Source organism: Anas platyrhynchos, chromosome 1, assembly GCF_047663525.1.
Source record: "Anas platyrhynchos isolate ZD024472 breed Pekin duck chromosome 1, IASCAAS_PekinDuck_T2T, whole genome shotgun sequence".
Lineage (NCBI taxonomy): Eukaryota > Metazoa > Chordata > Aves > Anseriformes > Anatidae > Anas > Anas platyrhynchos.
In genome coordinates this window covers 206,785,273-206,800,752 of record NC_092587.1, presented here as the reverse complement: position 1 = coordinate 206,800,752, position 15,480 = coordinate 206,785,273, and the positions used below count along the sequence as shown (strand labels likewise).

The window sequence follows — 15,480 nt, the reverse complement described above, 5'->3', positions numbered from 1 at the left end:
ATGTGTGCTTTTTCCAAGATGTTCCTGTTCTCGTGGTCTCACTACAACAGTATTGGTTAAGTTAAAGATTTCTTTGAAAATCCCAAATTTTGGGGTGGGACTTACATACGTACTGTTTTTGGTGTGTTACCACGTGCTTTAGTTTGGGTAATGCAAATTAGGCTGTGCACAGCGGGTTTCCTGGTCCTCAGTACTGCAAGTAATTATGCTTAGCTGTGCGTTACCATCACAAATCAGGGTGAGTATTTTCACTGGCTGGTTACAAAGTACTGAAATACCTTTAAAATACCAGAAATGTGTGGCTGAAAAGTGAGCACCCATTCATTTAAATATTCTTCCCTCTTCTTCCTCCTAGTTGGTGGGCTGCTGCAATCAAAATTTGCTAATCTCATTTGCCAACCGCCTGGCACTGCTGTGCAAGACTTCAAGGGACTGAGGACTTCGGGCAGTTCCCCCTCTGCTGCCCTTTGGTCGGCAGCTTCTCCGCTAGCATCTGCATTCACTGTGCCTCCCTCAGCCCCGGAGGTGCAGGTGAAGACGGTGGGTGTCCGCAGGCAGCAGGGGCTAGTGCCCCTGGACAAATCCATCACCCACAGGAAGGGGAAGCTGCTGATGGACATGGCGCTCTTCATGGGGCGCTCGTTTCGTGTTGGCTGGGGACCCAACTGGACGCTGGTCAATTGTGGAGATCGGTTAAGTAGGTCAAGCGAAGTGGAAGACACTCAGTGTGAGTCTGTGGAGTACGGATTCCTGCCTGCTCCGGTTGCTCCCAAATTGTAAGTAGTATTTTCCTTCAGGGTGGTTCTTCCATACTGTTTGTGTTTGAAATAGTCCTGATTTTAAGTCAGCATCTTCTTAGGGTGTTCAGTGTAATATTCTTCCTGACATATAGAAGGGGTGCAAGATGGAAGATCATGTTTGATAGGGGGATATTTTATGTTGCTGCTTGTATTAAAGAACTGGAATATTGTAATAAGAGTAGTTATTTTTTAACATAGAAATTACACAGTCATCCAATAAAGGTTTAAAAAAATACAAATTACACAGTCATCCAATAAAGGCTTAAAGAAATAAAGTTCAAAACTGATGTCGAGGAAGCATTCTGCAATTTAGGACTTCCAAAATGGCCTGTTCAGCTGAGGTTCTCCAGCATATCTGGTTTGCTGGCAGAGTGAGGTGCTCTCACAAAATGCACCGAGTTACGGAGAGGAGTGCTAGTGCCTCTCGACTGCATTGAACTCAGTTCAGTGAGATTTATTTGCCAAAGTCTTGGTTCTGAATCCCGGGCTGTGTAACCAGGTTCTTTGTGGATAGCTGTTGACTTTGGATCATCTGTCTTGTCATGCTTGTCAAAATTAGGACAAGCAGCATAATGCAACTGCTCTGATCGGAGTTGGCTCACGTGGGAAATAATTCAGAGCATTGCTACCTGTGTTTCTTCTTTCTGTTCCAGACTCTCAGAATCTTCTTTCAAGGTTCATGTGGAGAAGGTGAGCTTGGAACAAAGGAAGATGGACAGAGACAAACAGTTGTATCTCATCCCTCTGGAGATCAAGCTGAAACACAGCACTGTCCATATGGATGAGCAGTGTCCTCTTCTAGCACCCAATCCTGGAGTTTCTGTTATTCATGACTATTCTGACTGGGTTAGAAAGGCATCCGAGGATCCTGCTGTGACAGAAAGTGAGTGTTGAATAATTCTTCTCACAGTGATGGCAATAAATTTGGAGAACTGCCCAGTTCAGATTAATTTCAAGTTACATCAGAGCAGTCAAATATCAATAAAACATAAAAACCAACCGTACCTCAGCATTCTTTCTGAAAGCTTAAATGTGTGTGTTTGCATTTTGGGTGGCTGACTTCCTGCAGTGACTTGTACCGTGGTATCTTACAAGATTACACTGAAAACACTGACTCTTTTCTAAATATTTTTCTGGTTTTACTCCTTATGACTGGATAACTCTGTACTCACAGCCGTTGTGAAGCACTGGTGCTTGACGTGGACGTTGTGTGAAGCAATCTGGGGGAACCTGAAGGAGTTGGACGCCAGCCTGGAGGAGCCCAGTGAATACAACCTGGCCCTGGAACGCAGGAGAGCCTTCTCTCGCTGGCTGTCAGAGACTGCTGCAGCACGAATAGACGAGGAGGTCTCTTTGTCCCGACATGATAACCACGTGGAGGCCGTGTTCAGCTTCCTCACTGGGAGGAGAATTGGCGAGGCTTGCAGACTGGCACAGCAGTCAGGTAAGATGCTTGAGTCTTGTTTTATTTCAGGGATGAAGTGGGAGGTAAAGACATAAAGAAAACTTAAACTTTGGGAGCTGCTAGTGAGTAGCGAGTCACTCTGAATACTGAGTTTTCCACGTGAGATGTTGATTAAGGTAGTCTGGCGTGTCTACTCCTGCAGGCAGATTGGGTTGTGTTCATGGAGGCTTTCTTGTTGGTTCTCCTAGAGTAGGAAAGTGATGCTGTGTTGCATTTGGAACTATTTTTTCCATGGCATATTCTCTGAATGCTCTTTATTTTTAATTGAGCTTCTGTTAAGCTACTGATGTTTGTTTAAAAAAATGCATATTTTCAGACCCTAATAGCAAGTTTCTTCTTGGTCTCTTACATCAGCTCAAATCTCAAAACTTTTCCGTTCATTTGGCCTTGTTTGGGAACTCTGTCCTTCCTCTTCCTTTGTCTTCCTCCCATGTTATTCGGTGTTTATGCAGTGGCTTAATCCACAAGGAACTAGATAACTGCAGCTGTAAGCTGAGCAAAGGGCTCAGCACAAGCTGTGGCCCAGCCGTGTCAGCGCTGTGCTGTTGTCTCCTGTTGCAGGTGACCACCGGCTTGCTCTGCTCCTGTCCCAGCTAGCAGGCAGCCAGCCCCTCCGTGACCTCCTCACCATGCAGCTGGTGGACTGGCACCGGCTGCAGGCAGACTGCTTCATCCAGGAGGAGAGGCTGCGCATCTTCGCACTGCTTGCAGGGAAGCCTGTAAGTTCTGCTCCTCTGTTCCATCATTAATTTAACTTCCATTTCCTGACAGCAGTAAGGCCAGGTTGTAAGAGGCAACCCTGGCACGTGCTGTGCAGCAGCAAAGCACAAGGTGTTGACCTGCTGTGTTTTTTGCTTGTTTTGCTCGTGGGATCTCTCACTGTTGCATTTTGCTCCTTTTTGGTCTAGTACATACCAAGCATTGTGTGATAAATTTGACTTCAGTGAGTAATTTATTTCTTTAGGTGTGGCAGCTCTCTGAGAGAGTAAGCATCAACGTGTGCTCGCAGCTGGACTGGAAGCGCTGCATGGCTGTCCATCTCTGGTACCTGCTGCCTCCAACAGCTTCTATTTCCCAGGCCCTTGCCATGTACGAGTCAGCATTTCAGGTAGGTCAGCGTGCCTGGGTAAAGGAGATTTTACTCCGTACCTGCACAGAGACTTCTGTGAGCAGTTGAGTATTGCTGCTGAGGTGCTGCGTATGGATTTGTTCCTTCAGTTGTCACAGCATCAGATTCCTTCACCCCTCTTGGTGATGAGTTTCTGCAGCAGTTCTCTTCAATAAGGATCTTCCTTTTCCCCTCTGAGTGATGGAAATAGCCCCCTGGGGCTGGACGTGTTGATAGTCTGAGTCACAATCTTGAAGCTTAGGACCTGCTCTTTAGGTTGTTGTGTTTAGTGACTTATTTCAAGCATACCTCCCACTTGCTTTCAATGTTTCCAGGTGTTTGGCAGCTTCACAAAATTGGACTAGTGTGTAGCAACCACCAGCAGGAAGGCTGTTTTCGCTAGGAATAGCCAGCCAGTTTTCCCTATGAGGTGGTAAATACAAGGCTGCCTGCTAAAATAGCCATTGCCAAAACACCTGCCCTTTGTCACACTTGTTGTTCCTGCAGCAAATGTGGAAGCTGTCCTACAGGCAGTGTGTGGCTGCGTGTTACGCAACCTTTGTTTATTGCTGTACGCTGGAAAGAACAAGTTTCAGTTTTAGCATGGCTTGAACTGAAGATAATGCTACTAGGTTAGAGTGTGGGGGTGCTTTCCAGTGCCTGGTAAAATGTCTCCTGCCAACTCTGCGTCCAGTGCTGCCACTTAGCTGTCAAAACTCTGCTTCAGAGAGAGAGGTCTTGCAGAGATGCACCATCTTTCATCAAGTCATATGGGGTTTTCCAGCTCTAAAACTCTTCAAGAATATGGGTGGTATATGTGGGAGAACCGAGTGTGTCTCCACACAGTGGCTTTTAAAAGCGCAGTGTGAGATGCAGTTAAACCTCCAAAAGCACTTTGCATTTAGTTTTTTCTTCTTAGTATTGTGTTAGTATGTAATTGCTAAGTAGGCTTTAAACTCAGATGGACTAGAGCACACCTTCTGCTCTGGAGCAGAAAGCCTGCTCATCAGTCTGCTGAGCAATGTGGCATTCAGAATGCATTATGTTCCAAGTATTGTCTTTAAACTATTTGTTTAGAACACACCAGAGTCTGAAAAATACGCCTGCTGCCCCCTGCCTCCTTACCTAGAAGGGTCTGGTTGTGTAATCGAAGAAGACGATAATGCGGGAAGACCTCTGAGAGACGTCTGTTTCCATTTGTTAAAGCTCTACAGTGACAGGTACGTGGGTAAATGGTTCAAAACTATTCAGAAAAACTTTGTGAAGGCAGTGACTAATGGGGTTCCCAAACTAGGGGTATGAAATCAACTTCAGTGTTCACTGAACCACTTTGAAATAGTCAAAAATCTGCTTTGAGTGCACAGCATCACAGAACGTGCTGCTGCTGTCACTGCTGGTGGTATAGATGATTAAACTCAAGTTTAGGAACGCATTTGGTTTTTTTGTTACGTGCTTTCTGCAACTTTCTGCAGTAATCTTACCTTCATTGTAGTTGTCTTTACTTCAAGGCATTGAGAAATCTGCAGGAGGAGCGTGTACAAAATAAAAGGTGGTGGCAGTCTAGATGCAGACTCAAAGAGCAAAAGGATTTTAACTGTTGCTCTCATCTTAAATAAATAAATATCATTTATACATATATATATTTATATATATATATATATATAAAGCCATATATAAATGATAAAGCCACACAATTTGCATAACAATTGGAGAAGGGGGAAGGAGAGGAACTAAATGGCAGCAATATTTCTGATTGTTTGGACACAGCTATTTATGTTGCAATTATTTTTCTCTACAGGCACTATGACCTTGACCACCTGCTGGATCCAAGGAGTATAACATCCGACCCTGTAGATTATCGTCTCAGCTGGCACCTGTGGGAGGTGCTCAGAGCCCTGAACTACACCCACCTCCTCAAGCAGGGGCAGGGAGTGCTGAATGCCAGCTATGCTGCCCAGCTTGAAAGCGAAGGCCTTTGGGAATGGGCTGTTTTTATACTGCTGCACGAGCCTGATACTCAGTGAGTAAAAGCTTTTCTTTGTTATTTATGATGCCCCCAAAAAACATAAATTGTTCTGTTCTATAGATGTGGCATGTATACTGTAATCACCATAGCTTCTCTCATGACGTTGGAGCTGCAAGCTGGAGAACCCAATGCCAACTGTAGAAAGTGTGTCAGGTTACACAGTGGTGTGCATAATTCTGCTTAGTTACATGTAGCATTGTACTGTAACAGCTATAACTCTTGAACTGTGCCATAGAAACAGATCTAGAATATCAAAACAGGTGAGATTTGCTTATCTTCTCTGGCTCAGGAGGCTTACTACATCCAGGAACTTGGCCTGAAAACATGAATGCAAAATATTGCATCTATTCTAATGAGCAAGAAACAAGTGTGGTTTGAAGGGATACCATGTGAATCACAAAAATGCATGTTTTGCTTCTATTGTGAAATACGTAGTGAATGAAAAATTGTCTTAAACTTGTAAATAATGGCCTCATTTGTGGAAGGGTGTCTCTTGCTATTAGTGTTTACAGTTGCAATTAATACATTGCATCAGATTTTTTCTTCCAGCAGTAACTTCAAGTAAAGCTTGTTTATTACTTCTAGGGTCATGAGTCATATTAAAACAGTCTTAAGCTACAACACCAACGATGTTGCAAAGCACTAGTGGTGACCTCTTTCTTAGTGTGTCACCTGTGTTGAAGTAACGCAGTTGGTTGTAGAACTTTTTGTGGTATCTAAAGTAAGACCACTTAAGACCTGGTGAGGCGGGCTCACCACCTGGAATGCCTCTGCTGTAGCCAGTAAGGGCAGTGGAGTTCCCTGCTGCTGCTTTCAGTCGCCAGTTCCTTGTGTTGAGGCGCATCTTCTGATGGTGGGACTCACAGGACTGCGTGTTGGAATAACGACCCGCTCTCTCTTCCCACCAGCATACGGGAAAAGGCAGTGCGAGAGCTCTTACACCGGCACTGCGTGCTGTCCGAGACACCCGAATCGTGGGCCAAGGAGACCTTCCTGACACAGAGGCTCTGTGTCCCTGCCGAGTGGATCCATGAAGCAAAGGCTGTTCGAGCAAGGATGGAGGGCGACCGGCATAAAGAAGCCCTCTTCTTGTTCAAGGCTGGGCACTGGAACCAGTGTCACAAGCTTGTTGTCAGGCACTTAGCCTCAGGTGAGTCTCTGCCTGTTTTTTCCCATTCTGAACGGTCCACATAAATAGAATAGGAACGAAAGTCACTGGGTTTTCAATAATGTGAAGCAGTAGGACGCTTTCTAGCAAGAGGGGCAGTACAGAGTGGCTGGCTGTTTCAAAATAGCTCTCGTGTGGTACCTGGCACGATGATTCTTCACTGCAAACACGTGAGCAGGGTAGTGCTTAACCTTCTGCACACTCACCTTGTGCCAGCAGTGCCTGGGGAACAAGGGCAGCAGTAGCATTCCTGGAGTGCTGATCCTATGCGTGTCCCTGTTCTAGGAAACGGAATGGCCTTAGGCTTGTCTTTTGTAGGTCATAAATCAGGTAAACACTTCTGGTCATGGCTGACAGTCACGGAATTAGGAAACTGACCGTGCAGCAGACAGCTGTTTTCTTTAATAATCAATCTCATTGACTTGGTAAGAAACCCCATCACTCAGTTATTTATGTTTGCTCTCTTTAGATGCTATTATTAATGAGAACTACAAGTACCTAAAAGGATTCCTGGAAGACCTCTCCCCTCCCGAACGCAGCGTGCTCATCCAGGACTGGGAGGTGGCAGGGCTGGTCTATCTAGATTACATCCGTGTTATCGAGATGGTTGATAGGATTCAACAGGTAACAAACCGAAGTGGTGGTTTTCTTTCCTGCCGTTTGGAAGCTCACGCAGAGTCTTGTTTTTAGAGAAACCTTTTACTCGCTGTTCATTGCTAACTCAGTGTTTCTGTTACAGGCACTAGCAGACAGTTTCATCATCTCTGAAAATACAGAGAGAGATGGTGGATAATGTGAAAATAAGATGTGGTCTCTGCCCTGAAAATGTGTTATGTAGCATGGCAGTGAGATAAGTGAGGAACAAAACTAGCAGTTAGCTAATTAACGGGCAGTCTGTGTGTCGGCCCCATTTAATTCAGTTCCAGACTTCTTGTTTCTCTGCTTAAAGGCGTTGAGTTCAAACAGGCTGTAACATGTTGTCTTGTTGGACAGATTCAGCTTGGAATAAACTCCAGCAGTGATTCTTGTAAAGGGCTTTGGAATGAACTCAGGCAGAGTTCATTACTTTCTTGTAGATGCCTCTGGGGCTGACTGTCTTCTCTTACTTTCAGCTGGATTGTTCCCCATATGAGCTGGAGCGTTTGCATACCAAAGTGACTTCGCTGTGCAACAGGATAGAGCAGATAGAGTGCCACAACGCGAGGGACCGGCTGGCTCAGTCAGGTACGGTACCGCCAATATCGAGCACCCTGCTGCAGAAGGCAGTTTTAAAACTAAAGCCAGTTGAAAACCTGATCCAGCTAGCGCTGGCTGTCGCCCAGGCTGCCGGTGTCCGTTTCTTTGCCTGTGCAGAGAAGGAAGCCTGGAGCTGGTGAAGTGAGCTGTGTTTTGCTTTAATGGTTCCCGTACATGCAGCTACAGTTTCTTTGTGACAAACTGCCTTTGTTTCAGGCAGTTTTTGTTACCTGGCTAATTAGGCTTCCAGTGCCTCGTCTCCTGAAGCTGTCTCTGGTTAAACAGTGAAGTGTCTTGTCCTTACTTAGTGTTACAGTGCCAAATAAAACGTGAGCTTACCTGCAGAAAAACATCTGCTCTGAGGAATAAGGCCAAATGTTGATTATGCTCAGGGAGGAAGTCTGGAGATGAGATTCAGTGCTGGAGCTGAGAAAAGACAAATTCATAGCAGGGCATGGGTTTACCAACCCAGCCAAATGCCTTTGCTCAAGAATTGGCTCTTGTGTAGTTAAGTGCATTCCTCAACAAGGTGTAAGCCCGCAGGTGTTCACACTCCAGCTCCCGTTGTGGTGTGGGCTGTGCACAACCACTGACCTTCCTGCTCTCCGCAGACATGGCCAAGCGCATTGCCAACCTGCTCAGGGTGGTCCTCAGCCTGCAGCACACCCCGGAGCCCGTCTCCGACTCCACCCCTGCCGTGCAGCGCGTCCCCCTTCGCCTGCTGGCTCCCCACATCGGGCGGCTGCCCATGCCAGAGGACTATGCCCTGGAGGAGCTGCGCAGCCTCACCCAGTCGTACTTACGGGAGCTGACAGTGGTGACTCAGTGAGGACGGATTTCTTCACGGACAGACAGGTTTTTTACCATTTGCTCACCCTTTCCCTGCTCTAAGGGTAAGCATTCCCTTGGCAGCAGCCTCCAGCCACACCGGTTTTCCATAGAGGCATAAAGTGGCTTTAGTTCCGTGGGTTATGGCAGGAATTTTTGTAACCTGGGGGACCGGCGAGACCCAGCTGGGCCTTGCTGGCTGGCACCCTCAGCTACATGACACTTTTTCCAAGAATTAATAAAATCCCTCTTGTAGAACCTGACTGCAGGTGAGATTGTGCCTGTGGAGGGGGTTCAGAGGGGGCTTCATCTCCTGGCAGATCCGTTTTAGTCCTTGCTTGCGGCACAGAGGATGGTGAAGCAAGTTCTGGGACAGCTCGTCCTGGGCGTGCCCGTATCGGCGGGGCTGCGCCTGTTACTGCCGAGCTTTTGGTACCCGAACTGACCAAGGATAAGCTTTAACTGGGGCTTTCTGTTAAACGTTTTGCTCTGTGGGTGGGGGGTGGGAGAAGAAACTAACTTCAGAAGACTCGTCTTTGCCTGCGTTCTCTTGCTGAGTTGGAGACCCGCAAGTGTGGTGTTCCTCGTTTCTCCATCCTCCATCTCCAAAACCCAAGGAAGCTGCTTCCCCGCCTCAGAGGGGGGAGCTGACACCTACGTGTGTGCCTTACGGTGTGCTCTGCGCTGCCCACGCCTCTGAAGACAGACCTCCGGGCCCCACACGCACGTGTTGCCACCATGCAGTAAAACACAGGAGCTTCTCCCAGTACCCGCTGTGCTTCAGGACTCCAGGCCAGGCGCTTCTGGTCGGAGGGGGGCAAATTCTGCACAATTTCTGCCAAAAGGTCAGTCACATGGCCCAGGAGCTCCGGGCTGCCTCTTCACAGCCACGCGTGAGGCAGGTGCCCGTGCAGACAAGCACCGTGGTGCTCTGCCCTGCACACGGCTGTGGTGGGAGCCAGCACCGGGCTGCCCCAGGGGCACGGTGCCCACGGAGCCCCTCCGACCACCGCGCGTAGCCGGGAGCCTGCCGGGGCGCCTCTGTGCTTGCTGCGTTACATCGGGTGCAGCCACCATCAGCATCAGAACATCCCGCGAGTGAACAGCTGGCAGTGTCAGTCTGCTCCAGTGTGTACAGTCCTCACCGTTACTGTGTTTAGAAACCGACTATTTTTGGAAGAAAAAAAAAAAAAGCTGTCTATTGGTCTGCTCTGATTGCAGGGTTACTGCAGCAGCGCCTCCTGCCTCGGTGCTGCTTTGCATTGGCTCGTTGAAGGTCTTCGTGCATGAGGATTATGTAAAGGTTTTTATTAAAAGTTATAAATAAAATGATCTAGATTATTTTCCTGTCTTTTTGAAAACAATAAATAAAATGTTTATAGTATTCCCACGGTTTTCTTGGCTTTTTAATAAGACTCCGGTTCCACAGGCACCTGTCCCGTGGTTTGGGCTTGGTGGCGGTGGGCAGGGGCTGGCTCTTTAGGAAGGTCGGATCCTGGGCTGGATCCTGAGAGAAGGGAATGAGTGTGGGGAACATCTCAGTAATTTTCTCAGACAGGAACTCCTGTGAAGCTCTTTTATTTGCAATTGCAAGCAGGAGTGCCCAGCAAAAGTATATCCTGACCTCATGTTCCCTGTTACCCAACACCTGATTTCTCCCGTTTCCTCCCCTGTAGTCCTGAGTACTACCCACTGGATGCCCTTCTAATACCATAGATGTATGATTTTATTTGACCAACTGTTTCTTCTTTTCTTTTTTTTCCATTCTTCTCTCCTGGCTGGAGGGCCCGTGATTCTTGTTTTTACTGATTTTTCATTGCTCACCTTGTTTTTCTTAGACATCCTCCTTATTTTGGGGCAGTGGGACCTTCCCCTGATCTGCTTAACACACTCCCCACTGCTATGCTACCTCTATGCCTCCACAATCACTTCTGAATGTGCGAGGTTAGGGGAATTTTCCACTGCAAAAACATCTTTTATTGCAAAAACACAGCTTTGTTTCTCACACGAGGCAAACGCAAGGGCTGGAAGAAAGGATGGGTGAGCTGGGAGGAATGGAGAGGCTGTGGGCATGTGGGGGTGGCATGAGGAACACGGATATGTGCACATACAGCTCCGATACCTGTGAAAGGCTCTTGCAGAGCACTGGAGGAGAGCAAGAGCCCCTCTGTGTCCCCCTTCGAGCAGGGGGGGCCAGGCAGCCTCGCCTCCATCCCTGGAAAGGTGATGGGGAAGTTTTGGATGAGGTGATCTCCGGGGGTCCCGGCCACCTGCGGCTCTGGCGGGTGGGAGCACTGGCCCTGAGCAGTCCCCTCCACCTTGGGCTGGACTTCTGGATTTGTGGATCATTTTTATTAACAAAAGTTCAGTGCCCAGCTGCAGTCGGGAAGGGGATGGACAAGGAGGAGGTGAGGCAGAAGGCCAGGGACAGCTCAGGGCGAGCAGAAGACCGTGCTTTGCTGTGCTGCATGGAAGCTGGAACGGCTTCAACAAGGGACCAAAGGATTTCAGGTCTCCCCCCAGAGCCCCGTGCTGGGGCTGGAGTCGGGTGCCCCAAATCCCTCGTCCTGGACACGGGTTTCCAGGGTCCTGCTCTCGGGCTGGGCGCTCAGGGCCAGCTTTGCCCTGCGTAAAGGTGACACCGGCCGCAGGGTCGCCGCCTTCGCCTCCTTCCATTAGGGTAATTGCCTCTCTGCAAGCCCAGCTGCTGCCCTGGCGCTCGCGGCGGGCCCCGGGGAGCAGCGCGGCTGGGACCGCAGGCAGGGGATGAATAATTCACCGCCTGGAAACAAAACCTCCGGCCTTAAAACCGATCGGGCTCTGCTTGGCATCTGCTGCCCGGGATTAGCAGCCTCCGTCCCTCCGTCCCCAGCCCTGACGTCAGCCAGCACCGAGCCCTTAAAGGCAGCACCAAAACCCTGCTCAGCCCCAGGAGATGCCACACGAGGAGGGGCTGGATGGCACAGCCCGCACCCCCGGCAGGTGACACCGCGATGTCCCCAGCGCCCGGCTCCTGACGGCCCCGGCAGCACGAGGATGGAGCCGGGCGCTCGCCTGCCCGCGTGGCTGCTGGCGCTCGGCCTTGCCAGCACCGTCCTGGCCCCAGGTAAGCACCAGGGGAAGGTGTCGGTGCCGGGGTTGGCACCTGCCAGCCTGAACTGGGACCAGCAGGGCCCTGGTTCAATAAACTGGGTGAGCGGAGCAAACCCCCAGGAGCTGCAGTTGGTGGGCAGAGTCTGCCCGGTGCCCCCTCTGCCCGGTCCCAGCCCCGGGGGCTCTGGGGATTGGGGACTCACCGTGGGCTGTGCCGCAGCTCTGCCACCCCCATGGAGCTGCCCGGGTTCCAGCACTGCTGGCAGCGGCTCTGTAAACGCATCTTGCCCGCTGCCTCTGTGAAACACAACCCAGCTCGTCCAGCTTCCAGCAAAGACAGGACGGGCACCGGCTGCTGCCCTGGCCTGGGGGCTCTCAGCCAAGAAATGGCCCTAAAGAGGGGCAGGGGTGGGGGGACAGATCCTTCTCCACACCCCTGTGTTTTTTGGGGTGCTTCCTCCCCCAGGAGCCAGAGCCCCTCCTGGCTTTGGTGGAACCAGGAACAGGAATAATAGAAATAACAGGAATCATGGAAATAACAGGAATCATAGAAATAACAGAAATATTTGGCAAATAGGAGAAGGATTTGTTCAATGGCACGGAGCTGGGACAGGGGGGTCAGGGTGGTGTTAGGGAAAGGTTCTGCACCCAGAGGTGGTCGGGCACTGGGACGGGCTGCCCAGGGCTGTGGGCACGGCACTGAGCTGGACTCGATGATCCTTATGGGCCCCTTCCAACTCGGGGTATTCTGTGATTTCATGATTCCGAGTGTTTGAACAATGCTCTCAGACACAGGGTCTGGTTTTTGGGTGCTCCTGTGTGGAGGCAGGAGTCGGACTCAATCCTTCTGGGTCCCTTCCAGCTGGGGAGATTCTGAGATTCTTTGATTCTGTGATTCTATGAAATAACAAATAAATTTTGGGGTTGGACTGCCAGAAATATGGGATGGGGAAGGGGGGAGCCAGAGCACGGGGCTGCCACGGGCAGGGACCTCGGCTCAGCTTGGACAGCATGGAGGGTGGCGAGGGAAGGCAAAGGTGGGGACTGGACTGGGGGGCACGGGGGTCCCAGCAGCAGCGCTGGGCAGGGTCTGGTGGGGTCCCAGCCGTGGGGAGGGGGTCGCTGCCCCCCGTGCTCACCGTCACACCCCCCCACCCCGTGCCGGGTCCTGCAGGCTGCGGGGGTGCTCAGGGCAGGCTCGCCCACAAGCTGCTCCACGACCTCTTCGCCAACTACTCCAGCGCCCTGCGCCCCGCGGAGGACACGGACCGGGCGCTCAACGTCACCCTGCAGGTCACCCTGTCCCAGATCATCGACATGGTGAGCACCGGCACCCAGCCAGCACCGGCACGCCTCTGTCCCCATCACTGGCACCCCTCTGTCCCCAGCACGCCCCCAGGCACCGTGCGCCTGGGCTCTGCTCTGCCGCTGGGTCCTGCTCCAGCCCCGGGGTTGATGCTGAGCCCCACAAAGCAGCTCAGGCCCCACAGAGCCAGCCCAGCTGCCCCAAAACAGATCAGATCTCTTAAAATCAGCTCAGACCCCCTAAATCAGCTCAGACAGCTGGGAAAGAGCTCAGACCTCTCAAAACCAGCTCAGATGCCTCAAAACCATCCCAGCCACCCCAAATCAGCCCAGACCCCTCAAAGCCAGTCCAGCAGCTCCCCAAATCAGCTCAGACCTCTTGAAACCAGTTCAGATCCCCCCCCAAAACCAGCCCAAACCCTACAACCTCAGCACAACCCCCTGGAAACCATCTCAGCCCCTCAAAGCCCTTGCGGACACCGGGGAGGGGGCTGCTGGCGGTGCTGGGGCCGGTGCCCGTGCCCACCCCTCTGCCCTCGCAGGACGAGAGGAACCAGGTCCTCACCTCCTACCTGTGGGTCCGCCAGGCCTGGCTGGACGCCCACCTCACCTGGGACAAGGACGCCTACGGTGGCATCGACAGCATCCGCATCCCCAGCAGCTACGTCTGGAGGCCGGACATCGTCCTCTACAACAAGTGGGTCGTGCTCGCCCCGACCCAGGGGGGCTGCTGGGGGGCATCGCAAACTCGGGGCTGGGGGAAGGGGTCCCGGTGGGGGTGAGGCCGTCATCCTTGCTGGGCTGGGGGGACTGAGGGGCTGTCAGCAGGCGTGGGACCACCCCAAGGGACAGGGCCACCCCGGGAGGGCAGGGGGGTGCTGGGGGGGTGCAGTGTGGGGGTCCCGCACCAGCCCCCAGCCCCACTGGGGCTCGGTGCCAGGGCAGCTGCCCCACGGCCGCCCCTGCCCCAGCGCCGACGACCGGTTTGGGGGCTCGATGGAGACCAACGTGGTGCTGCGCTCCGACGGGCACATCATGTGGGACTCGCCCGCCATCACCAAGAGCTCCTGCAAGGTGGACGTCTCCTACTTCCCCTTCGACGGGCAGCAGTGCCGCCTCACCTTCGGCTCCTGGACCTACAACGGGAACCAGATCGACCTCCGCAACCGGCTGGACGCGGGCGACCTGACGGACTTCGTGGAGAACGTGGAGTGGGAGGTGCTGGGCATGCCGGCCACCAGGAACGTCGTCACCTACGGGTGCTGCTCGGAGCCCTACCCCGATGTCACCTACACGCTGCTGCTCAAGCGGCGCGCCTCCTTCTACATCTTCAACCTGCTCCTGCCCTGCGTCATGATCTCCTTCCTGGCGCCCCTGGGCTTCTACCTCCCGGCCGACTCGGGGGAGAAGGTGTCGCTGGGGGTGACGGTGCTGCTGGCCCTCACCGTCTTCCAGCTGCTGGTGGCGGAGAGCATGCCGCCGTCAGAGAGCGTGCCGCTCATCGGTGAGCCCTCGAGGCGCTGGGGGGTGCTGGGGACGGGGCCCTCGTGGCGAGGGGGAGGTCCCTGCCTTTTCCCCCTGCCCCTCATTGCCACCACCCGCCTTGCAGGGAAGTATTACATCGCCACCATGACCATGATCGCCGCCTCCACCGCGCTGACCATCTTCATCATGAACGTCCACCACTGCGGGCCGGGGGCCAGGCCGGTGCCGCCGTGGGCACGGCGCCTCATCCTGCACCACCTGGCCCGCGCCCTCTGCGTCTGCGAGGTGGGCGAGAGCTGCAGCAGCCCCCGGCGGGCGGGCACGGGCGGAACGGGGCCGCAGGAGCCCCCCGGGGTGGGCGCCCAGCCGGGGCCGTGTCCCCGCGGCCACTGCCTGTGCCACCACCACGTGCTGCTGAGCAGCGTGGGCTACATCGCCGGCTGCTTCCGACGGCACCGAGCCGCCCAGCGCCGCGCCGGGGAGTGGAAGAAGGTGGCCAAGGTGATGGATCGCTTCTTCATGTGGGTCTTCTTCATCATGGTCTTCCTCATGAGCGTGCTGGTCATCGGCAAAGCCGCCTGACGGCACCACCACACACAGCACCCCGGGTGTCCCATGGGTGGCTCAGCCCTGGCACGGCCGGGGGCCCTGGGGCAGGCACAGCAGGGACCGTGGGGACAGACGGGGGCTCCAGAAGTGCTGGGGAGGTGCTGGGAGCCCCCCCGTGCCAGGGGGCTGAGCCTGGGGGTCCTGACTGGGGTGAGCCCCTGTCCGTCCTGGTGCTCGATGCACCGTGCCCCACGGACCCGGGTGCAGAAATCAAAGTGGGAATAAACCCTGCAGCGTGCAGCTCCTGGCTTCTGCCTCCTGCCTGGGGTTTGCTCCTGGGGAGCCTTTTACTGCTGAGCTCAGCATCAGGGGCTTCTGGAGAAGGGGCTGGGGGGGCAGCACAGCCAAGTGAGATGA

The 15,480-nt window shown here is 52.8% G+C and overlaps 2 protein-coding genes across 6 annotated transcripts in view; both read left to right on the top strand.

Annotated features, from left to right (window-relative positions):
- NUP98 (nucleoporin 98 and 96 precursor) overlaps positions 1-10,015 on the top strand; it is a 36,338-nt gene extending 26,323 nt beyond the window's left edge. For all 4 annotated transcript variants that reach the window (XM_038178649.2, XM_038178638.2, XM_072033004.1 and 1 more), the window contains 11 exons: positions 356-776; positions 1,454-1,683; positions 1,975-2,244; positions 2,827-2,984; positions 3,230-3,373; positions 4,451-4,593; positions 5,172-5,393; positions 6,308-6,549; positions 7,037-7,191; positions 7,680-7,791; positions 8,415-10,015. In XM_038178649.2, coding sequence (XP_038034577.1) covers positions 356-776; positions 1,454-1,683; positions 1,975-2,244; positions 2,827-2,984; positions 3,230-3,373; positions 4,451-4,593; positions 5,172-5,393; positions 6,308-6,549; positions 7,037-7,191; positions 7,680-7,791; positions 8,415-8,632 — 2,315 coding nt within the window. In that variant the 3' untranslated portion in view covers positions 8,633-10,015. The remainder of the gene's footprint in view (positions 1-355; positions 777-1,453; positions 1,684-1,974; positions 2,245-2,826; positions 2,985-3,229; positions 3,374-4,450; positions 4,594-5,171; positions 5,394-6,307; positions 6,550-7,036; positions 7,192-7,679; positions 7,792-8,414) is intronic.
- A 1,369-nt stretch (positions 10,016-11,384) lies between these two features.
- On the top strand, positions 11,385-15,363 carry CHRNA10 (cholinergic receptor nicotinic alpha 10 subunit). 2 transcript variants are annotated; one of them, XM_072032984.1, is made up of 5 exons: positions 11,385-11,737; positions 12,899-13,044; positions 13,617-13,726; positions 14,001-14,533; positions 14,639-15,363. In XM_072032984.1, the coding sequence occupies exons 1-5, from the start codon at positions 11,398-11,400 to the stop codon at positions 15,094-15,096; spliced, it is 1,587 nt and encodes a 528-aa protein (XP_071889085.1). In that variant the 5' UTR covers positions 11,385-11,397; the 3' UTR covers positions 15,097-15,363. The 2 variants fall into 2 exon arrangements, with proteins under 2 accessions (XP_071889085.1, XP_027321183.3); XM_027465382.3 differs by having other exon boundaries at positions 11,393-11,737; positions 13,572-13,726.
- The last annotated feature ends 117 nt before the right edge of the window (positions 15,364-15,480 follow it).